This window comes from Symphalangus syndactylus, chromosome 1 (genome assembly GCF_028878055.3).
Source record: "Symphalangus syndactylus isolate Jambi chromosome 1, NHGRI_mSymSyn1-v2.1_pri, whole genome shotgun sequence".
NCBI lineage: Eukaryota > Metazoa > Chordata > Mammalia > Primates > Hylobatidae > Symphalangus > Symphalangus syndactylus.
The window spans coordinates 97252662-97277543 of NC_072423.2; the positions used below are offsets into that span (position 1 = coordinate 97252662).

General features: G+C 44.8%; 1 protein-coding gene across 7 annotated transcripts in view; it reads right to left on the reverse strand.

Annotated features, from left to right (window-relative positions):
- TESMIN (testis expressed metallothionein like protein) overlaps positions 1 to 24882 on the reverse strand; it is an 89676-nt gene that overhangs the window by 22836 nt on the left and 41958 nt on the right. Inside the window, exons 10-12 of one of the 7 annotated variants that reach the window (XM_055270853.2) lie at positions 24071 to 24160; positions 23022 to 23156; positions 5827 to 6011 (exon numbers count right to left, since the gene is read on the reverse strand). The exons of 1 other annotated variant lie outside the window; for it this stretch is intronic. In XM_055270853.2, coding sequence (XP_055126828.2) covers positions 5900 to 6011; positions 23022 to 23156; positions 24071 to 24160 — 337 coding nt within the window. In that variant the 3' untranslated portion in view covers positions 5827 to 5899. Of the gene's footprint in view, positions 1 to 5826; positions 6012 to 22121; positions 23157 to 24070; positions 24161 to 24882 lie in introns of those variants that run through there. 5 more of the 7 variants (XM_063644552.1, XM_063644543.1, XM_063644545.1 and 2 more) reach the window with 5 other exon arrangements.

Consider the following 24882-nt stretch of genomic DNA (forward strand, 5'->3'; position numbering starts at 1 on the left):
AATTTATTCTTAAAAAGGTGGCTGGAGCTAAAGGCATAGTCAAGGTTAATGCTCCTTTTTCTTTATCCCCAATCAGATAGTGTTTAGGCTCTTTTTCATCAAATATAAAAATCCAGCCCAGTTCATGACTCCTTTGGCAGCAACCCTGAGATACTTTACAGCCCTAGACCCTAAAAGGTCAAAAGGCCGTCTTATTCTCAATATACATTTTATTATCCAATCTGCTCCTGACATTAAATAAAACTCCAAAAATTAGAATCTGGCCCTCAAACCCCACAACAGGATTTAATTAACCTCGCCTTCAAGGTGTACAATAATAGAAAAAAGTTGCAATTCCTTGCCTCCACTGTGAGACAAACCCCAGCCACATCTCCAGCACACAAGAACTTCCAAATGCCTGAACCGCAGCAGCCAGGTGTTCCTCCAGAACCTCCTCCCCCAGGAGCTTGATACACGTGCCAGAAATCTGGCCACTGGGCCAAGGAATGCCTGCAGCCTGGGATTCTTCCTAAGCCGTGTCCCATCTGAGTGGGACCCCACTGGAAATCGGACTGTCCAACTCACCTGGCAGCCACTCCCAGAGCCCCTGGAACTCTGGCCCAAGGCTCTCTGACTCTTTCCCAGATCTTCTCGGCTTAGATGCTGAAGACTGATGCTGCCCGATTGCCTTGGAAGCCCCCTAAACCATCACAGACGCCGAGCTTTGGGTAACTCTCAGAGTGGAAGGTAAGCCTGTCCACTTCTTAATCAATACGGAGGCTACCCACTCCACGTTACCTTGTTTTCAAGGGCCTGTTTCCCTTGCTTCCATAACTGCTGTGGGTATTGACAGCCAGGCTTCTAAACCTCTTAAAACTCCCCAACTCTGGTGCCAACTTAGACAATACTCTTTTAAGCACTGCTTTTTAGTTATCCCCACCTGCCCAGTTCCCTTATCAGGCCGAGACACTTTAACTAAATTATCTGCTTCCCTGACTATTCCTGGACTACAGCTACGTCTCGTTGCTGCCCTTCTTCCCAATTCAAAGCCTCCTTTGCGTCTTCCTCTCGTATCCCCCCACCTTAACCCACAAGTATGCAACATCTCTACTCCTTCCCTGGCAACCGATCACATGCCCATTACCATCCCATTAAAACCTAACCACCCTTACCCCACTCAATGCCAATATCCCATCCCACAGCATGCTTTGAAAGGATTAAAGCCTGTTATCACTCGCCTGCTACAGCATGGCCTTTTAAAGCCTATAAACTCTCCTTACAATTCCCCCATTTTACCTGTCCTAAAACCAGACAAGCCTTACAAGTTAGTTCAGGATCTATGCCTTATCAACCAAATTGTTTTGCCTATCCACCCCATGGTGCCAAACCCATATACTCTCCTATCCTCAATACCTCCCTCCACAATCCATTATTCTGTTCTGGATCTCAAACATGCTTTCTTTACTATTCCTTTGCACCCTTCCTCCCAGCCTCTCTTCCCTTTCACTTAGACTGACCCTGACACCCATCAGGCTCAGCAAATCACCTGGACTGTACTGCTCTAAGGCTTCACAGACAGCTCCCATTACTTCAGTCAAGCCCAAATTTCATCCTCATCTGTTACCTATCTTGGCATGATTCTCATAAAAACACACCTGCTCTCCCTGCTGATCATGTCCGATTAATCTCCCAAACCTCAATCCCTTACAAAACAATAACTTCTTTCCTTCCTAGGCATGGTTAGTGCGGTCAGCATTCTTACACAAGAGCTAGGACCACACCCTGTAGCCTTTCTGTCCAAACAACTTAACCTTACTGTTTTAGCCTAGCCCTCATGTCTGCATGCAGGGGCTGCCACTGCTTTAATACTTTTAGAGGCCCTCAAAATCACAAACTATGCACAACTGACTCTCTACATTTCTCATAACTTCCAAAATCTATTTTCTTCCTCATGTTCCATCTGCTATTCTACTACTCCTCAGGGATTATTCAGGCCCCCTCCCTTCCCTACACATCAAGCTTGAAGATTTGCCACCACCCAGGACTGGCAAATTAGCTTTACTCAACATGCCCCGAGACAGATAACTAAAATACCTCTTAGTCTAAGTAGACACTTTCACTAGATAAGTAGAGGCCTTTCCTACAGGGTCTGAGAAGGACACCGCAGTCATTTCTTCCCTTCTGGCAGACATAATTCCTCAGTTTAGCCTTCCTGCCTCTATACAGTCTGATAACAGACCAGCCTTTATTAGTCAAATCAGCCAAGCAGTTTTTCAGGCTCTTAGTATTCAGTGAAACCTTTATATCCCTTACGGTCCTCCGTCTTCAGGAAAAGTAGAACGGAATAAAGGTCTTTTAAAAACACACCTCAGCCAGGTGCGGTGGCTCACGCTTGTAATCCCAGCACTTTGGGAGGCCAAGGCGGGCGGATCACGAGGTCAGGAGATCGAGACCATGGTGAAACCCCGTCTCTACTAAAAATACAAAAAATTAGCCGGGCGTGGTGGCGGGCGCCTGTAGTCCCAGCTACTTGGAGAGGCTGAGGCAGGAGAATGGCGTGAACCCGGGAGGCAGAGCTTGCAATGAGCTGAGATTGCGCCACTGCACTCCAGCCTGGGGGACAGAGCGAGACTCTGTCTCAAAAAAAAAAAAAAAAAAAAAAAAAAAACACACCTCACCAAGCTCAGCCACCAACTTAAAAAGGACAATACTTTTACCACTTTGGCTTCTCAGAAGTCAGACCTGTCCTCAGAATGCTACAAGGTACAGCCCATTTAAGCTCCTATATAGATGCTCCTTTTTATTAGGCCCCAGTCTCATTCCAGACACCAGACCAACTTAGACTGTGCCCCAAAAAAACTTGTCATCCCTACTATCTTCTGTCTAGTCATGCTATTCACCATCCTCAACTACTCATACATGCCCTGCTCTTGTTTACACTGCTGGTTTACACTGTTTCTCCACGCCATCACAGCTGGCATCTCCTGGTGCTATCCCAAACTGCCACTCTAAACTCTTGAAGTAAATAAATAATCTTTGCTGGCAGGACTATGCTGAATCTCCTTAGGCACCCTCTAATCAGATGTCCTAGGTCCTCCCAATTCTTACACCGTTTATACCTGTTTTTCTCCTTCTCTTATTCCATTTAGTTTTTCAATTCACACAAAACCATATCCAGGCCATCATCAATAATTCTATAGGACAAATGTTTCTTCTAACAACCCCACAATATCACCCCTTACCACAAGATCTCCCTTCAGCTTAATCTCTCCCACTCTAGGTTCCCACGTTGCCCCTAATCCGGCTTGAAGAAGCCCTGAGAAACATCACCCATTCTCTCTCCATACCACCCCCCAAAAATTCTCGCCGCCCCAAGACTTCAACACTATTTTGTTTTATTTTTCTTACTAATATAAGAAGGCAGGAATGTCAGGCCTCTGAGCCCAAGCCAAGCCATCACATCCCCTGTGACTTGCACGTATACACCCAGATGGCCTGAAGTAACTGAAGATCCACAAAAAAAGTAAAAATAGCCTTAACCGATGACATTCCACCATTGTGATTTGTTCCTGCCCCACTCTAACTGATCAACGTACTTTGTAATTCTCCCCACCCTTGAGAATGTACTTTGTGAGATCCACCCCTGCCCGCAAAACATTGCTCTTAATTTCACTGCCTATCCCAAAACCTATAAGAACTAATGATAATCCCACCACCCTTTGCTGACTCTCTTTTCGGACTCAGCCCGCCTGTACCCAGGTGAAATAAACAGCCATGTTGCTCACCCAAAGCCTGTTTGGTGGTCTCTTCACACGGAGGCACTTGAAAAGGAGGTGTGTGCTGGGATAGTGCTGCCTGAAGGAAGGCCTGTGGGAATGTCTCCTAACGTGACAGAGACTGAGTCTTTTGAGCAGAGATAAAAAGATCATCCCAGAATTTTCGAAAAGAAGGCAGGCGGCCTCGTGCGGTGGCTCATGCCTGTAATCCCAGCGCTTTGGGAGGCCGAGGTGGGCGGATCACTTGAGGTCAGGAGTTTGTGACCAGCTTGGCCAACATGGTGAAACCCCATCTCTACTAAAAATACAAAAATCAGCCACGCATGGTGGTGCACGTTTGTAATCCAAGCTACTCAGGAGGCTGAGGTTGGAGAATCTTTTGCTTCTGGGAGGCAGAGGTTGCGGTGAGCCAAGATCACACTCTAGCTTTGGCGACAGAGCGAGACTCCGTCCCAAAAAAAAAAAAAAAAAAAAAGAAGGTAGGCGTGGGGGAAAAGCCGGACATTTCTGTCAGTGTGGGAGGCGGTACACAGGCCTTTTTGGTTTCACCAAAGCCGGCTGTGCGTTGGGAGTGGGAGGTGGCTTCCCAGTTTGTTTCCTCCCATTGGCAGTTTGCTGCCTAAGACCTGTTTCAAGGGGGCACAGAGCCCTGGCATCCGTCTCCCTGCTTGGTGACCCCCCCAACCAGTCAGCTGTGCCCTGGCTCAGGTCCCCGGCTGGGCTCCCCAGCTCAGGTCCCCAGCTCCACCCCGGCTCCCTCCCGCTCCTGCAGGCTCCATGCTGACACTCGGTGGCCTTGGGTCTCTGGAGCTTCAGACCACTCCCAGCCCAGAAGTAGTGACGCCACCCACCTGGTGGGCTAAACACCTGGGCCCACCCCTCACTCCCTGTTCACCATCCGCATTTATCCTCTTCCACGTTTTTTAAAATCTCTTTAGTTCTCCAACTTGGGCAGGCATCAGAACTCCCTGAGGCCCTGTCAGGAGGCAGTGGCCAGGCCCCTCCCCAGGGTGTCGGAGCCAGGAGGGCTGGGTGGGTTGGAGCTAGTGGAGCTGGGCCCCCAGCAAGCTTTCCTGCCGCTGCTGCTGCTCACTGGAGGCCTGTGCACATGTCCCTCCCAAGGCCTAGGGAGCTCCTGGCATGGAGGAGGCGCTGGTATGTCTGGGGACCACACCTCGGCCACTGGGCTCCAGCCCCATGGTGTGCAGCCTGTCCTGTCTGGTCTTCCTGTAGCCTTTGCCCCCAGATCCAGTGGCCATGGACACCGTCTCTGCCTCAGCCCGCCCCCCAGCCTCCTGCACTCAGTCCTGCAGACCCCACGACTGCGGCCCGGCCTCACTGACCTAAGGCCTTTGCATGCGTCCCTCTGAAGGCCTGGGGAACTCCTAAGCATCCCACGGGATTCCGCTCCAGGGTCACCTTGTCCAGAGTGCCCTTCCCGTTCCTCAGCCCCCAGCATGTGTGGTGCCACCCTAATCAGCATGCCTGTCACTCTAATTGTTTGCAGATGTGTCTCTCCTCACTACACCGTGAGAAAGAAGTGCCTGAAGGAACCGAGATTAATGACGCTGTGCTGAGTGCTGGGCTCTCCACACTGCACGTGGCTCACAGGAGCCTCCTGAGCAGTGTTCACGAAGGGCCGAGGAGACCAGCCTCCATGCAGGTGGGTGGCCTCTGTGCAGGGGTGCGAGCCCCAGGGTCAGCAGCACAAAGATATCGGACTCTCACCCTGTGGCATCATTTACCTCCTTGTCTAAATCTTGCCTTCCTTTTAGGTATAAACGGAATGGGGCAGGTGGCAGCCGGAAGGTGAGGGAAAGGAAGTGAGGGGCCAGGAGCGGCTGTGGTGCCATTTGCTGTGATGGGCAAGGCTACAGAGGTGACGTCTTTACTTCCTAGAGAGAACGTGGTTGGAGCTGGCCGCAGCCATCCTGGATCAATCTGTTGCTAACAACAGCAGTCTTTTCAAGGGAAGGTGTTCTCCAGCCACCTCGGAAAGTGAAGGATTTACAGACAGGCCTGAGAAACACCAAGATGCCTAGTGGAGAGGTGGAGTGTTGAGGTTGTGCACCTTGGAGGAGGTGGCTGTCTCCATCATGAAAGCTGATCAGCATGAAAGCCCGTCCACCTTCCATATGCTCTATCTAACCAGGAGCAGAGCATACACCAGCGTGATGCTGCCTGAGGGTGCCTGGCATGGTGGAGGCAGGCAAGCAGTGGGCCAGTCTGAGGAAGAGGCCTGCACTCAGGAGTTCCCTGGAGGAAGGAGAAAAAGTGCTGTTTAAGAGGAAGAAAGAGAGGCAGGGTGCGGTGGCTCATGCCTGTAATCCCAGCACTGTGGGAGACCAGCCTGGGCAACATAGTGAGACCCTGTCTGTATAAAAAGAAGTAATTAAAAAAAATTTTTTTTAATTAAAAAAAAAAAGCAGGAGGGAAGAGAGTCTTCTTGGGATAAGGAAATCCTAACGCCAAAGATGTAAAGAATTTATAGCTGATCATTTTCTAACATATGGCCCAGGAAACTTTTATTTCAATGCAAAAAAAAGGGATTCTTGTACATTTTGGAGTCAGGATTGTAAGCGTCCAGTAAAATTCTAAGCTCCCTAACCAACTGAATGGATCCCTCTCTTGGCCAAGGGGACCCCAAAGAAGCCTCAAAAATTAGGTCATGATGGGAAGGCAGGGGCCAGACATGCTCATTATGCCTCTTCCCCATGGAGTTTAGACACAGCTGACCAGGGACCAGCATTCACATTACAACAGAGATCTTGAGACTGACAAATCAGCCTCTTTTTAGCAATAAGATACCAAATTCCAGCCTGACTCTGGTATAGCATCACATGACAGATAACAAACCCTGAAGGAAATGAAAGTATTTTAGCCCCACATATATTTCTTTGACATATTCTGAAATGGTCCTGCAAAGCTGACTCTTGTGGGGGAAATTTGCATTCTGTAGAGAATCTCCTTCCTAGTCTGACATCTTTCTAAGGTCTGGTAAGAGGCATTCACCTGAATGTCTATTCTCTCTGAAGCCTGCTACCTGGAGTCTTCATCTACATAACAAGAACCTTGCCTTCCACAACCGACCCCTCCCACCTCCGTCTACCTTCCCTTAATTCAAGTTAACTTCAACTCTTCAGAAGGGCTTAACTCTTTCAATCAATTGCCAATCAGGAAACCTTTGAACCCACCTATAACCTACAAGCTCCCCATCCTACCCCACTCATTGAGATGTTCCACCTTTCTGGGCCAAACCAATGTATACCTTATGTGTATTGATTTATGTCTTTGCCTGTAACTTCTGTCTCCATATAACGTATAAAACCAAGCTGTAACTTGGCTGGGTGCGGTGGCTCACGCCTGTAATCCCAGCACTTTGGGAGGCCGAGGTGGGTGGATCACCAGGTCAAGAGATCAAGACCATCCTGGCTAACATGGTGAAACCCCATCTCTAGTAAAAATACAAAAAATTAGCTGGTGGGCACCTGTAGTCCCAGCTACTCGGGAGGCTGAGGCAGGAGAATGGTGTGAACCCGGGAGGCAGAGCTTGCAGTGAGCTGAGGTTGCACCACTGCACTCCAGCCTGGGCGACAGAGCAAGACTTTGTCTCAAAAAAAAAAAACAAAAAAAACCAAGCTGTAACTCAACCACCTTGGATATATATTCTTAGGATCTCCTGAGGCTGTGTCATGAGCCATGGTCCTTAACTTGGCAAAATAAACCTCTACCTTGATTGAGATCTGTCTTGATACTTTTTGGTTTATAAGATTTTATCCTGTGTTATCATGATAAAAACTAAGAAGGCTCTAGAAACCAGAAAGCTTGACAGTCTCTGTTATAACTTTAAAAAAACAATGATCCAGTGATTTCTGCTTCCAGGAGATGGAGTACAGGTAGAATTTTCCTTTGTCCTTTTGCTAAGTACAGTTAAAAATCCTGAACATCATATATAAAGCAAACATAAGAAGACTCTGAAAGCCCAAGTGATAGGCAGACCAGCTAGGAACTTCAGCCCATGGTGAATTCCCTGGGTTTTCTTTTTGCCTCACATATCTTAGACTTGGGCTGAAGGAGCCAGTGTCCTAGAAATGCCAACAGGTATAGACCACGAAGGCCCCAACAAAAACTGCCCTCTCTAGATAAAGGACCAGGAAAGGGAAGCCTGGTAAGATGGAGAATTGTAGATAATGACCACTCTACTCCAGTCAAACACCCCAGCAAACACTGTGGCTTCACCAGGCCAGCCAATGCTAGGTAGGGAGCCTAGACTTACTCATAAGGCTGTGACAAGGTGGCCCAAACCCCAACCAAGGGACAGTTGTAGGGTGCCGAGTAAAGAACCAGGACCTCATCCCCCACAACCACCCCATCCCCAGCAGTAACAAGACCCCCTACTACAGTGTCAGCAGAGACCACCTGGGAGCCTGGATTCTGTGTCCTTCCTCCCCCACAGTAACAGGCATACTTCTCTCCATGCATTGGGGTGGTGTCAGAGGAAGGCTAGTGGAGAATCAGCACTTTTACCACCTCGCAGTGTGACAAGGCCACCCCCTTCCCCTGTGGTATCAGCAGAGACCGTGCGGAGCGGTGCAGTACGAAGGCGCTCCTACCCCTCCCAGCAAGGGAGGTATTAGTGGGGAGCTGGAACTCCCACTCCTGCCCAGCCATAATGAGGAGCAGCCCACCCATGCCCAGCTGTCAATGGAGACTCAGTGGGAAGCCTGGACTTCTGTCCCCACCTGGCAGTAATGAGGTGGCACCCCCGGCCTTTCCCCTCCAGGGCAATATCAGAACAAGCCAGCTAAAAGAGAAGGTTCAAATAAAATCCAGAGTTTCATACCATAGCACCCTAAAAGTCCAGGTTTCAATCAAAGATCACTTATCATACCAAGAATCCGGAAGATCTCAAACTGACTGGTAAAAGACCATCGATAGATGTCAACACTGACATAGTGAGTATTAGAGTTATCTGACAAAGATTTTAAAGCAGACATCATAAAAAAGAAATGCTTCAACGAACTATTTCAAACATACTTTAAACAAGTAAAAATACAAAGTTTCAGCAAAGAAACAGAAACTAGAAAGAAGAACCAAATGGAACTTTTAGAACTAAAAAATACAATAACCAAAATAGAAATTCCAATGGATGGACTAAATAGCAGAATGTAGAGGGCAGAGGAAAGAACCCATGAACTTGGTTTTGTTTGTTTGTTTGTTTTTTGTTTTGAGACAGTGTCTCGCTCTGCTGCCCAGGCTGGAGTGCACTGGTGTGATCTCGGCTTCCTGCAGCCTCCACCACTGGGGTTCAAGTAACTCTCCTGCCTCAGCCTATTGGGTAGCTGGGATTATAGATCGCACCATTGTAGTCCAGCCTGGGCAACAGAGCAACACTGTCTCAAAAAAAAAAAAAAAAAAAAAGAAAAGAAATACTTATGTGTAAATATGTAAATATAATAAAACATGTTATCATTATATACTAAAAACTATACAACACTGATGAAAGAAACCAAAGGAGTTTTAAATAAATGTAGAGACATACCATGTTCATGTTCATAGATTGAAAGACTCAACACAGTAAAGATGTCAGTTTTTTCCAAGTTCATATACAAGTTTAACACAATTCCTATCAAATCCCAGCAAGATTTTTTGAAGAAATAGATAAGCTTACTCTAACATTTTTTTTTTTTTTGAGACAGTCTTGCTGTCTCCCAGGCTGGAGTGCAGTGGTGCAGTCTCAGCTCACTGCAAGCTCCGCCTCCTGGGTTCACGCCATTCTCCTGCCTCAGCCTCCTGAGTAGCTGTCACCACAGGCGCCCACCACCACGCCCGGCTAATTTTTTGTGGTTTTAGTAGAGACAGGGTTTCACTGTGTTAACCGGGATGGTATCGATCTCCTGACCTCATGATCCACCCGCCTTGCCCTCCCAAAGTGCTGGGATTACAGGTGTGAGTCACCGTGCCTGGCCAGCTTATTCTAAACTTTATATGGAGAGGCAAAGAAAGTAGAACAGCTAAAGCAACGTTTTGAAAAAGCAAAATAAAGAAGAGTCTACTTGAGTTAAAAGCTACAGTAATCAAGACTGTGTGTATAGATACATCGATCAACAGAACAGAGAATCCAGAAATAAACCCACCCAAATACATTCATTGGTTTTTGACAATGGCGCAAAAGAAATCAATGAAGAAAGGATAGCCTTTTCAACAAATGGTGCTGAAGCAATTGAGTATCTATAGGCAAAAAATAAAATCAAAGTTGAAGAAGAATTGTGACCTAAACCTCACACATTTTTTTTTAATTTTAGAGACGGGATCTCACTATGTTGCCCAGGCTGGACTCAAACTCCTAGGCTCAAGGAATCCTTCTGCCTCAGCCTCCTGAGTAGCTGGAACTATAGCCATGCAACACTGCACCTGGCTTCACACCTTATTCTTAAAATTAACTCAAAATGGATGATAGATTTATTTTATTTTATTTATTTATTTATTTATTTATTTTATTTTTTATTTTTTTTATTTTTTATTATACTTTAGGGTTTTAGGGAACATGTGCACAATGTGCAGGTTTGTTACATATGTATCCATGTGCCATGTTGATTTCCTGCACCCATTAACTCGTCATTTAGCATTAGGTGTATCTCCTAATGCTGTCCCTCCCCCCTCCCCCCACCCCACAACAGTCCCCGGAGTGTGATGATGCCCTTCCTGTGTCCATGAGTTCTCATTGTTCAATTCCCACCTATGAGTGAGAACATGCGGTGTTTGGTTTTTTGACCTAGCGATAGTTTACTGAGAATGATGTTTTCCAGTTTCATCCATGTCCCTACAAAGGACACGAACTCATCATTTTTTATGGCTGCATAGTATTCCATGGTGTATATGTGCCACATTTTCTTAATCCAGTCTATCGTTGTTGGACATTTGGGTTGGTTCCAACTCTTTGCTATTGTGAATAGTGCCGCAATAAACATACGTGTGCATGTGTCTTTATAGCAGCATGATTTATAGTCCTTTGGGTATATACCCAGTAATGGGATGGCTGGATCAAATGGTATTTCTAGTTCAAGATCCCTGAGGAATCGCCACACTGACTTCCACAATGGTTGAACCAGTTTACAGTCCCACCAACAGTGTAAAAGTGTTCCTATTTCTCCACATCCTCTCCAGCACCTGTTGTTTCCTGATTTTTTAATGATGGCCATTCTAACTGGTGTGAGATGGTATCTCACCGTGGTTTTGATTTGCATTTCTCTGATGGCCAGTGATGATGAGCATTTCTTCATGTGTTTTTGGGCTGCATAAATGTCTTCTTTTGAGAAGTGTCTGTTCATGTCCTCTGCCCACCTTTTTATGGGGTTGTTTGTTTTTTTCTTGTAAATTTGTTTGAGTTCATTGTAGATTCTGGATATTAGCCCCTTGTCAGATGAGTAGGTTGCAAAAATTTTCTCCCACTCTGTAGGTTGCCTGTTCACTCTGATGATAGTTTCCCTTGCTGTGCAGAAGCTCTTTAGTTTAATGAGATCCCATTTGTCGATTTTGGCTTTTGTTGCCATTGCTTTTGGTGTTTTAGACATGAAGTCCTTGCCCACGCCTATGTCCTGAATGGTATTGCCTAGGTTTTCTTCTAGGATTTTAATGGTTTTAGGTCTAACATATAAGTCTTTAATCCATCTTGAATTACTTTTTGTATAAGGTGTAAGGAAGGGATCCAGTTGCAGCTTTCTACATATGGCTAGCCAGTTTTCCCAGCACCATTTATTAAATAGGGAATCCCTTCCCCATTTCTTGTTTTTGTCAGGTTTGTCAAAGATCAGATAGTTGTAGCTATGCGGCATCATTTCTGAGGGCTCTGTTCTGTTCCATTGATCTATGTCTCTGTTGTGGTACCAGTACCATGCTGTTTTGGTTACTGTAGCCTTGTAGTATAGTTTGAAGTCAGGTAGGGTGATGCCTCCAGCTTCGTTCTTTTGGCTTAGGATTGACTTGGTGATGCGGGCTCTTTTTTGGTTCCATATGAACTTTAAAGTAGTTTTTTCCAGTTCTGTGAAGAAAGTCATTGGTAGCTTGATGGGGATGGCATTGAATCTATAAATTACCTTGGGCAGTATGGCCATTTTCACGATATTGATTCTTCCAACCCATGAGCATGGAATGTTCTTCCATTTGTTTGTATCCTCTTTTATTTCATTGAGCAGTGGTTTGTAGTTCTCCTTGAAGAGGTCCTTCACATCCCTTGTAAGTTGGATTCCTAGGTATTTTATTCTCTTTGAAGCAATTGTGAATGGGAGTTCACTCATGATTTGGCTCTCTGTTTGTCTGTGATTGGTGTACAAGAATGCTTGTGATTTTTGTACATTAATTTTGTATCCTGAGACTTTGCTGAAGTTGCTAATCAGCTTAAGGAGATTTTGGGCTGAGACAATGGGGTTTTCTAGATATACAATCATGTCATCTGCAAACAGGGACAATTTGACTTCCTCTTTTCCTAATTGAATACCTTTTATTTCCTTCTCCTGCCTGATTGCTCTGGCCAGAACTTCCAGCACTATGTTGAATAGGAGCGGTGAGAGAGGGCATCCCTGTCCTGTGCCAGTTTTCAGAGGGAATGCTTCCAGTTTTTACCCATTCAGTATGATATTGGCTGTGGGTTTGTCATAGATAGCTCTTATTATTTTGAGATATGTCCCATCAATACCTAATTTATTGAGAGTTTTTAGCATGAAGGGTTGTTGAATTTTGTCAAAGGCCTTTTCTGCATCTATTGAGATAATCATGTGGTTTTTGTCTTTGGTTCTGTTTATATGCTGGATTACATTTATTGATTTGCATATGTTGAACCAGCCTTGCATCCCAGGGATGAAGCCCACTTGATCATGGTGGATAAGCTTTTTGATGTGCTGCTGGATTCGGTTTGCCAGTATTTTATTGAGGATTTTTGCATCAATGTTCATCAAGGATATTGGTCTGAAATTCTCTTTTTTGGTTAAGTCTCTGCCAGGTTTTGGTATCAGGACGATGCTGGCTTCGTAAAATGTGTTAGGGAGGATTCCCTCTTTTTCTATCGATTGGAATAGTTTCAGAAGGAATGGTACCAGTTCCTCCTTGTACCTCTGGTAGAATTCAGCTGTGAATCCATCAGGTCCTGGACTCTTTTTGGTTGGTAAGCTATTGATTATTGCCACAATTTCAGAACCTGTTATTGGTCCATTCAGAGATTCAACTTCTTCCTGGTTTAGTCTTGGGAGGGTGTATTTGTCGAGGAATTTAATGGATGATAGATTTAAATGCAAAATGTAAAACTATAAACTTTTAGAAAATCCTTAGGATCTATGGTAAGTAAAGAGTTCCCAGACTTGACACCAAAAGCATGATCCATTAAAGTTATATATAAAGATATATTAGACTTCTCCATTAAAAATACAAAAATTAGCCAGGCGTGGTTGTGGGCACCTGTAATCCCAGCTGCTCCGGAGGCTGAGGCAGGAGAATTTGCTTGAACTCAGGAGGTGGAGGTTACAGTGAGTTGAGATCACATCACTACACTCCAGTCTGGGCGACAGAGCAAGACTCTGTCTCAAACAAAACAAAACAAAGCAAAACAAAACAAAACAAAACAAAACAAAACCTGAAAACTCAACCATAAAGAGAAAAAAAAAAAAGAAGAAGAAAAAAAGTCAAATTAAAAATGGGCAAATGCATAAACAGATATTTCACCAAAGAGGAGATATACATGGAAAATAAGCACATGAAATTATGTTAACATCATTGGTCATTAGGGAAATGCACATTAAATCCACAATGAGGTGTGGCTAACCACCTATCGGAATGACTAAAAGAAAAAACAGTGACAGCATTAAAGGAATGCTGGCAAAAATGCAGAGAAAATGTGTTGCTCATGTACTGCTTGTGGAAATGCAAAATGGTACAGCGTGTTTGGAAAACATTTTGGCAGTTACTTTAAAAACTAAATATGCAACTTGGTTAATGGGTACCAAAAATAGAAAGAATGAATAAGACCTACTATTTGATGGCACAGTAAGGTGACTATAGATGATAATAACCTAATTGTACATTTAAAAGTGACTTAACAAGTGTAATTGGATTGTGTTCGTAACTCAAAGAATGTTTGTGGGATGCATACCCCATTCCCCAGGACGTGCTGATTTCACACTGCATGCCTGTATCCAAACATCTCATGGACCCCATAAATATATATACCCAATATGCACCCACACAAATTTCAAAACAATTAAATTTTAAAAATAAAAATAAATATGCAACTACCATACAACCCACCAATTGCACTCCTGGGTATTTATTGCAAGGAATGAAGACTTAGCTTTACACGTAAGCCTGTACACAAATGTTCATAGTAACTTTATTCATAATAGCCCCAAACTGGAAACCACCCATATGTCCTTCAATGGGTAAATGGTTAAACTGTGGTACATCTACACCATGGACTACTACTCAGCAATAAAAAAGAATAAATTGGGTGGCTTTTTGTTTATTTTTTATTTTTACTTTTTAGAGAAAAGGTCTTACTCTGTTGCCCAGGCTCCTGACTTGGCCCCTGGAAGCCCTGGGATTATAGGCATGAGCTGCCACACCCAGCCAGAAATGAGTTGTTGATACACATAGCAACTTGGATGAGTCTCCAGAGAATTATACTGAATGGAAAAAAGGGAAAAAACAAAAAACAGGCTGAGAGTGCCGGTTCATGCCTGTAATCTCAGCACTTTGAGAAGCTGAGGTGGGAGGATTTCTTGAGGCCAGGAGTTCAAGACCAGCCCGGACAACATAGCAAGACCTTGTATCTACAAAAAATAAAACATAAAAATTATTAGCCAGGCATGGGGGTGCGTGCCTGTAGTCTTAGCTACTTGGGAGGCTAAGGCGGGGGAGGATCCCTTCAGCCCAGGAGTTCAAGGTTACAGTGAGCTATGATCACACAACTGTACTTCAGCCTGGGTGAGAGAGCAAGACTCTGTCTTTAAAAAAAAGTTCCCAAAAGTTACATACTATGTAATTCCATGTATCAAACATTCTTGAGATGACAATATTATAGAAATGGAGAAGAGATTAGTGGTTACCAGGGGCTAGGGAGGGGATGGGGATGGTAGGAAAATGTGTGTGGGCAACTTGAACTCGAGAGACCTTTGAGGTGACAGAAATGTTCTGTCTCTTGACAGTATCAATGTCGCCATCCTGGTTGTGATATTGTCCTATAGATTTGTAAGATGTTATTATCATTAGGAAAACTGGATAAAGGGTACATTGCATTTCTCTGTATTATTTATTTCTTTTTTTTTTGAGATGGAGTCTCGCTCTGTCGCCCAGGCTGGAGTGCAGTGGCGCAATCTTGGCTCACTGCAAGCCCCGCCTTCCAGGTTCACGCCATTCTCCTGCCTCAACCTCCCCAGTAGCTGGGACTACAGCCACCCGCTGCCACGCCCAGCTAATTTTGTTTTTGTATTTTTAGTAGAGACGGAGTTTCACTGTGTTAGCCAGGATGGTCTTGATCTCCTGATCTCGTGATCCACCCGCCTCGGCCTCCCAAAGTGCTGGGATTACAGGCGTGAGCCATCTCGCCTGGCCTCTCTGTATTATTTCTTAAAACTGCATGTGAATCTATAGTTATTACAAAATGAAAACTTTAATTTTTAAAGAAGCAAGTTAAAATATTTTTGGAAGCCCTGATGGGTCCATTGTTGAATTCTAGCAAACATTTGGGAAAGAAATTGTTTTAAATTCTCTATAATCTCTTCCAGAAGATAGAACTGGAGGGAATATTTCCTGACTCATTCTATGAGGCCAGCATAACTCTAATACCCAAACCAGACAAAGACATTAAAAGAAAACTATAGACCAGTATCTCTCATGAACATACAAGCAAAAATCCTCAACAAAATGTTAGCAAGTTAAATCCAACAATGTGTAAATAAAATTATATGCCATGACTAAGTGGAATTTATCACAGGTGTGCAAAGCTGGTTTAACATTCAAAAATCAATTGATGTAATTAATCAAATCAACACGCTAAAGGAGAGATATCCGTTAATTACATCAATGCACGCAGAAATAGCATTTTACAAAATCTAACACCCTTTCCTAATAAGAACTAGAAATAGAGGTGAACTTTGTCAACATGGTAAAGAACACCTACTAAAAACCTACAGCTAATATCATAATTAATAGTGAGAAAAAGCCAAAGATGTCTCCTCTCATCACTCTTTTAAACATTGTACGGGAATGCCTAGTTAATGCAATAAGATAAGGATATACAAAGTTTACAGATTGGGAAGGAATAAATAAAGCTTTGTTTGCAGACGTCATGATCATCTATGTAGAACTTCTAAAAGTATCATCAACAACAACAACGAACGTCCTGGTATTAATAAGCAATTATAGCAAAGTTGCAGGATACAAGGTTAATAAACAAAAGTCAATAGCTTTCCTATATACCAGCAATGAACAAGTAAAATTTGAAATTAAAAATGCAATATCACTTAACGTTAGCACCCCCCAAAAATGTAATACTTAGGCATGCATTTACCAAAACCTACATGAGGAAAACTATATAACTCTGATGAAAGAAATAAATACAGTGCTAAATAAATGGAGAAATATTCCATGCTTGTGGATAGGAAGACTCAATATTGTCAAATATTAGTTCTTCCCAATCTGATGTATAAATCCAACACAATTCCAATAACAATTCTGGCAAGTTATTTTGTGGATAGCAAAAAACTGATTCCTGGGCCAGGCATGGTGGCTCATGCCTATACTCCCAGCACTCTGTGAGGCCAAGGCAGGAGGATCGCTTGAGCCCAGGAGTTTGAGACCAACCTGGGCAACATAGTGAGACCTTGTCTCTACAAATAATAAAAAAAATTAGCCAGGCATGGTGATGTACACCTGTGGTCCCAACTGCTCAGGAGGCTGAGGCAGGAGGATCAACTGAGCCTGGGAGGTCAATGCTGCAATGAGCCATGATCACATGCCACTGCACTCCAACTTGGGCAACATAGTGAGATCTTGTCTCAAAAAAAAAAAACAAACCAAAACAAACAAACAAACAAACAACAACAACAACAAAACCTGATTCTAAAGTTTATATGGAGAGGCAAAAGACCCAGAATAGCCAAAAAAATATTGAAAAAAAAGAACAAAGTTGGAAGGCTACTGTAAAGCTACAGTAATCAAGATGGTGTGGTATTAGTAAAAGAATAGAAAAATAGATCAATGGAACAGAATAGAGGGCCCAGACTCATACAAATAGAGCCAACTGATCTCTGACAAAGGAACAAAAGCAATACCCTGGAGAAAAGAGAGCCTTTTTGACAGATGGTGCCAGAACAACTGGACATTTATATGCAAAAAAATGACTCTAGATAAAGCCTCTTATCCCTCTCACAAAAATTCACTCAAAATAGATCATAGACCTAAATGTAAGTTGTAAACTATAAAATTCCTAGAAGATTGGCCAGGTGCAGTGACTCACACGTGTAATCCTAGCACTTTGGGAGGCCAAGGCGGGAGGATGGCTTGAGGTCAGGAGTTCAAGACCAGCCTGGCCAACGTGGTGAAACTCCATCTCTACTGAAAATACAAAACTTAGCCAGGCGTGGTAGCAGGCGCCAGTAATCCTAGCTACTTAGGAGGCTGAGGCAGGAGGGTCACTCGAACTCGGGAGGCGGAGGTTGCAGTGAGCTGAGATTGCCCCACTGCACTCCATCCTGGGGGACAGAGAGAGACTCCATCTCAAAAAATATAAAATAAAATAAAATCCCTAGAAGATAACACAGGAGAAAGTATGGATGGTCTGGATATGGCAATGATTTTTTAGACACTATGCCAAATGCATGATCCACGAAAAAAAAAATTGATGAGCTGAACTTTATTAAAAACTTCCACTCTGCAAAATACACTGTCAGGAGAGTGAGGAGACAAGCCACAGACTGGGAGAAAATATTTGCAAAGGACGTATCTAATAAAGGACTGTTATCCAAAATATACAAAGAATTCTTAAAACCCAACAATAAGAAAAGAAACAACCCAACTAAACAATGACCAAAAGACCTCAACTGACATCTCACCAAAGAAGATATGCAGATGGCAAGTATGCATATGGAGATATGCTCAACATCATATGTCATTGGGGAACTGCAAATTAAAATAGCAATGAGATACCAGTACACACCTGTTAGAACCGGCAAAATCCCAAACACTGACAACGCTAAGTGCTGGTGAGGACGTGGAGCCACAGGAACTCTCATTCACTGCTGGTGGGAATACTCAATGATACAGCTTCTTTGGAAGACAGCTTGGTGGTTTCATGCAAAACTAAATATATTCTTATTACATGATCCAGAAGTCATGCTCATTGACATTTACCCAAAGGGATTAAAAACTTGCATCCACACAGAAACCTGCATACAGATATTTGCAGCAGCTTTATTCCAAGTTGCCCAAACTTGGAAGCAACTCAGATGTTCTTCAGGAGGTGAAGGGATGAACAGTGGTACATCCAGACAATGGAATATTATTCAGTGCTAAAAGGAGATGAGCTATCAAGCCATGAAAAGATATGGAGGACATAAATGCATATTACTAAGTGAAAGAAGCCAGTCTGAAGAGGCTACCTACTGTATGATCCCACTTAAGTGACATTCTGGGAAAGGTAAAACTGTGGAGAGAGTGAAAATATCAGTGATCGCCAGGAGTCGTGGGGAGGGAAGGATGAACAGGCAGAGCACAGAGGTGGTTTAGGGCAGTGAGACTGTTCTGTGTGCTGTAACCCTGGATATGTGCCATTGTACATTTGTCAAAACCCATAGCATGTGGAATACCAAGAGGGAATCCTAACGTCAGCATGGGCTTTGGGTTTGTGGTGTATCACTTTGGATGATGGTGTATCACTGTGGGTTCATCAGTTGTAACAAAAGGACGGCTCTGGTGAGGAACGTTGGTAGTGGGGAGGCTGCCGTGTTGGGGGGCATGGATTATATGGGAAATCTCTGCACTTTCTGCTCAGTTTTGTTGTGAACCCAAAACTACTCTAAAAAATACTCTAGTAAAAAAAAAAAAAAAAAATAGAGACCCCAGCACAGTGGCTCACACCTGTAATCTCAGTGCTTCAGGAGGTCAAGGAGGGAAGATCATTTGAGGCTAGGAGTTTGAGGCCTAGGCAATATAGCAAGACCCTGTCTCTACAAAAAATAAAAATACAAAAACTTAGCTGAGTATGACGGTGTGAGCCTGTAGTTCTAGCTACCTGGGAGCATTGCTTGAAGCCAGGAGTTTGAGGCTGCATTGAGCTATGATCGCACCACAGCACTACAGCATAGGCAACAGAGTGAGACTCTGCCTCCATTAAAATATATATATTTCTAGGGAATCATCATTAAAAAGGTTGTCACTGCAGACTCTGTCTTCATAATTCGGTAATAATGTTTCTATCGTCTGTCTATTTCCAATAAACACATGAAATGGTTTACAGTAAAAGATGCATATAATAGTACAAATAGAAAGCATGTTTAAAAAAGTAAAGCTGTATGGAAAAAAGAGAGAGACAGTTAATCCTAAACCTGGGCTAATGTGATTTCTGGTATTGAATAGATTTACTTCTGAATTTCCTGAAAGTCAAGGCAAAATTTAAAATATCAAACATTAAAGTTTTTATTAAAGTTTGTTGTTAAAAAACAAACAAACCCGCTACCATTTTTAGGAGGCTCAAACTTTTTCCTGATAATCATTTTTAAATATATGAAGAGAACATCCATGCAATGAGTCTTCAATTCCAGTTTTATCGGTGGCTGGGGCCGGGCAGTGCTCCCTGAGGCTCCCCAGCCTCTGCTGGGGGCTGGGGGTTGGGCGCAAGATGGAGGCAGCGCTGGGGGAAGATGCCTCTCGGTGATCCCTCCTCTCGTGCTTCCTCCCTCCTCTGAGGCTAAGGACTCCTGGGGAGAAAGTGCAGCAGGGAGACCACACAGCCGGCCCCATGCACAAAGCTCAGCGCGGCTTCACCGGGCCCCAGCTGTGCCCAGCTGCCTTCCTAAAGAGCGCGCCGCCTGCAGAACGGGAGGCCTCCTCCCTGCTTCGTCTTCTGCGCCCCCTCCTGCTCTCTGGATCCTCTGGCTGCTCTGATCATTTTATCTTGGATGAGGGTTCAACCTTTGAATTCCCTAAGACAGTATTTTAACTGACTCCTTACGATAACTTATTATGGTTTTAAACCGCGCCCCCACTGAAAAGGGACCAGTACTGGCAGAACTTCAGGTACTGGCGAGAGGTTTGTAAAGGGATAAGAGCATCCAAGCCGAGATGAAAAATACACCAACCCTTCTGCTGACCTTTCGCCGCCGACAGCACCTTCTATCCTAAGGATGCTCCCTGGTGGCCAGACTTTCTGTGCAGTGCGCAGCCTGTGTTCACTGACAGGAAAGAGCGATTTCAGTGCGTGTCATTCTAAACAATGATTTCTTCTCCGTGTCTATGAAAAAACAAGGTTTTTTTTCTTTTTTTTTCTTTCGGATAAACAAAACAAAAACCCAAAACCAATAGATAATCTAACCTTAATCACAAAGGTGGTCCAAGTTATTTAATAGGACAGAGTAGAAAGATATGGTTAAGGCCGGGCGCGGTGGCTCACACCTGTAATCCCAGCTCTTTGGGATGCCCAGGCGGGCGGATCACCTGAAGTCAGGAGTTCAAGACCAGCCTGACCAAAATGGTGAAACCCCGTCTCTACTAAAAATACAAAATTAGCCGGGCGTGGTGGTGCGCGCCTGTAATCCCAGCTACTCAGGAGGCTGACACAGGAGAATTACTTGAACCCAGAAGGCGGAGGTTGCAGTGAGCCGAGATCGCGCCATTGCACTTCAGCCTGGGCAACAGAGTGAGACTCTGTCTCAAAAAAAAAAAAAAAAAAAAAAGATATGGTTAAATTTGCACAGCTACACTCTCAAATAAGAACATGATATGTTAATTTGTATATCGTTTTAAAATAGCACTGGCTCTCCGCCAGACACATAAGAGATGTGATTTTCTAGCTTTTTAGTCATCTTCTGTACTGTCTCTGGTCAGCATAGTGGCTTTATCCACGTCTGTATCTCGGCTTTCACTTCTCAGACGGGATCCCCTGCAAGCGGCACCCACTCAGCGAGTTCTTCTTCTCTGCTGGAAGACCCTGCAGGGCTCGTGCCTGCCCAGGTTGGCTCCTCCGTCACCTCCAGGCGTTAGCGCAGTACACCTGGCCACAGTCAGAGCATCCTTGGCCAGCGCAGGCTCCTTCTCCATAGGAGCCCGGGATTCAGGGCCGGCTCCCGTGCAGTGTGGGGGGCCTGTATCCCCAGCCCCCCACTGAGTTCCCTGCTCACACTTCCTCCGGGCTCCACGGGTGGGCCACACCTGGTTCAGGATCTCCCTAGGCAGCCCTTTGCCTCAGGAGAATGCTGGAGGACATTGTTCCCTTTTCCTCCCTCCACTGGGTGCCCCAGGGCTGTGCTGAGGCGCCCAAACCCTTAAGGTGTGGCTGGTGCCAACTGAGACCTGCTGTGAGTACAAGACACCCTGCATTTCAAATATTGGGTACACATAAAGGAATGTGAAATCTCAATCATTTTCATTTTGATTACACATTGAAACGATAGTATTTTGGATACATTGGGATAAATAAAAGATTATTAAAACTAATTTTACCTGCTCCTTTTCAAAGTTTTACTTGTAGCTACTAGAAACTTTACTCATGTGGCTGGCAGATCTTGCTGTTGGCAGTGTTGCTGAGAGGGACAGCAGGATAGAGGCAGCCCCCCCAGAGGCAGCTCCCAAAGTCCCCATTTCCAGGTCACCTTCCAGCCCCCAAGGGTGAAGGGGGCCAGGTGGCTCCCCCAGCAGTGCGCCTCCCTGCTCGCCGTGATGCTGATGGGACTGAAAGCACACACAGCAAGTGGGGTGTACGGCTGGCTGAGGGTTCCCTGTCTCACAATGCATGTCTTTACCTCTGGTTTTCTGCCACAGACTCTGGATCCCAAGGGTCCAAAGGGAATTGCAAAGGGGAAGAATTCAGTCTTCCTTTTCTCCTCTGTGGCTTCCTGTGGCTGTGTTTGCAACTAGACTGTTCCAGACACAGCTCCATAAAAGACAGCTTCCTCCCTGGTTGCTTGCTCACTTATGTGCCCAGTGCCTGGGCCCAGCAGTCACACTTCTATCTCTGCTGCATTTGTACTTGAGTTTCCTAAACACCCTCTAAGTGGCCAACACTAGTAATGAATGCAGAAACATGAAAGAATATTCTCTCAATACATTTCAGGGTGGGTACTCATCAGATGAACACATTTTCAGTTACTAAGTTAATGACAACAGTTGAAGACATTGGAAATTTTTACTCATTTTTGCTTTACAACAGAACCAAAAACGTCAACTTAAGAATTCATTTTACCTGCTGGTTTCCACAAGCTAGTTATGTGAACCATATTTTACAAACAATAATAATATTACAACAATAATTATGGAGAAGTTAATTGGATAATAGAGCTTTCCACAATTCAAGTAGAAACACAGAAGAAATTAGATAATTTTAAGTCCGCTAACTCAAGACATGCTGGTGCAAGCCCGGCCTGCGAGGCCCCATTGCCTGCGTCTCCCGGGCGCCTTAGAAAGACTGACAGTTTCGCAGGCCTCTGGGGAAATGTCTACACTACAGAAAATCTTTGGGTGTTCAGTAGTTCTCTAGAGATTTTAAGTGGTATCATAACAGCCCATCTAGAGAATTTATTTCTAAATAATTTGAAAAACAAACAAGAAACCATTAGGGTTTTTATGCAGAGCAGCCTCCAGAGCAACATTCTCCGAGAGGAAGAGTCGACCAGAGTGAGCTCTCCTCAGGGCCTGCTCTGCCCTCCACAGGGCCTGCTCTACCCTCCCCTGCCCTGCCCTCCGCTGCCCTGCAGACGCTCTCCCAGTACTACGGGAACCCAAGCTCTCTCCTCTGGGCCAGACAAACAGTGCTCAGGCCACGCACCTCCTCAGAAAAGGGGGCATGGGTTGCCACATCTTCAGAGAGCTCTGAGTAAACTCCCTGGGCCCAGGGATGCAGGGGAGCCTGGTTGTTGCTGCAGAGCCGGCCTCATGTTCCCCTAAACAACCTTTCTAAACTAGAGATTTCTAGACTAAGAGAAAATCAACATGCATTCACACTTTATACTCTACTCCATTTTCAACCCCTTGGATTTAAACTCAGTGTGGAGAATCTGTGATAAGCACCTTCCAAATTCCTCCAGGATCATCTGCTCTGCCAGGCACTCGGAGCAGTGTTCTTTCTCGGCCTCTTCTCCCTGAGCCAGCAGGCAGGCGCATGTGGCCTCCACCACCTCCCAGGAGATGCATGAGGAAGGCCGCCTGTCAGAAACAGAGCAGTTAAAGGCCGCTCAACAGCGCACCGTTTCTACCTAGAGTACTATTTATATTCAGCAGAACATTGTTTGTCCATGCTATTTTAAAAAACATTATCCACTAAAATCTAACGTTGTCTTCCTCATACTGGAAACTATGAGGCCGGGCACAGTGGCCTGTAATCCCAGCACCTTGGGAGGCCAAGGCAGGAGGATGGTCTGAAGCCAGGAGTTCAAGACCAGCCTGGGCAACAAAGTGAGACCCTGTCTCTCTTTTTTTTTTTTGATACTGAGTCTTGCTCTGTCGCCAGGCTGGAGTGCAATGGCACGATCTTGGCTCACTGCAATCTCCGACTCCCTGGCTCAAGTGATTCTCCTGCCTCAGCCTCCCGAGTAGCTAGGATTACAGGCATGTGCCACCACGCCCGGCTAATTTTTGTATTTTTAGTAGAGACAGGGTTTTGCCATGTTGGCCAGGATGGTCTCGATCTCCTGACCTTATGATCTGCCCTCCTCGGCCTCTCAAAGTGCTAGGATTACAGGCGTGAGCCACCACGCCCAGCCGAGACCCTGTCTTGAAAAAAAAAAAAAAAAAGAAAGAAAAGAAAAGAAAGAAAGGATTAACTGCTTTTAGAAGAATAACACAGAGGACAAGTAAATCTGTCAGTTTTTGACATCCCTCTCATGGTGGGTTTGAAATTTCCTCAAAATTAGATCCACTGACAAACCCAGAGGATCCTGGGCTACAGTGTCAAGCACGTGGGCCAGGTGGGAAATTGCGGAAGCAGGACTCTTAGCTGAGGCAGGGCATGGGGACAAGCCAGGCAGCTTTGCTCTGAGTCCTGTCCACGCTGGGTGTCTGCCTCTCCTCCCCACAGGACCATGTGCAGCCAGACAAGGCCAAGTGTTCTGAAGACTCGCCTGTCAAGCCTTGGGGTCCTGCTGTCAGGACGGCCTTCCCCCTTCAATGCCACTTGGAGCTGTGAAAGAGGTTCTGAAAGACAAGTTGTACTACATCACATAGGACCAGCTATTCTCCCCACTGAGCTCAGGGGGCAACTGTGGCTTAGCTAGATAGCAACCCAAGTGGTGCTAAGTCGAAAAATTTTCAGGAAAACTTTATAAAAGATTAAAAAGTGTTGGATTATAAAAATAAAGCAAAATGTTGGATTAAAGTCTCTCTATAAAGACAATACACGATGACTGTGGTTGAAGAAGAAAAGACAGGGCTGCCCTTGGGAAAAGAAGGGCTGTTAACACTGCAAGACCAGACTCCAATGTACAGGCCCCCGCCAGGCTCCACGGAACACACATCCTGCTGCAGGCGATGACATTTTCACACATCACTTCACAATGCAGCCAGATTTTGGTAAATTTTTACTGATAAAGACCTCTGTGGGTCAGCTGGGTACAGTGGCTTACACCTGTAATCTCAGTGCTTTGGGAGGCAGAGGTGGATGAATCACAGTTCAGGAGTTCGAGACCAATATGGTGAGACCCCATCTCTACGAAAAATAGAAAAATCAGCCGGATGTGGTGGCACATGCCTGTAGTCCCAGCTACTCAGGAGGCTGAGGTGGGAGGATCACCTCAACCTGGGGGGTTGAGGCTGTGTGAGTTGTGATCGCACCACTGCACTCCAGCCTGGGCAACTGAGTGAAAACACTGGTCTCAAAAAAAACACCCCTGTAGGTCACAATCATGAGTATTTCTGATATCTCTCTAACCAAATA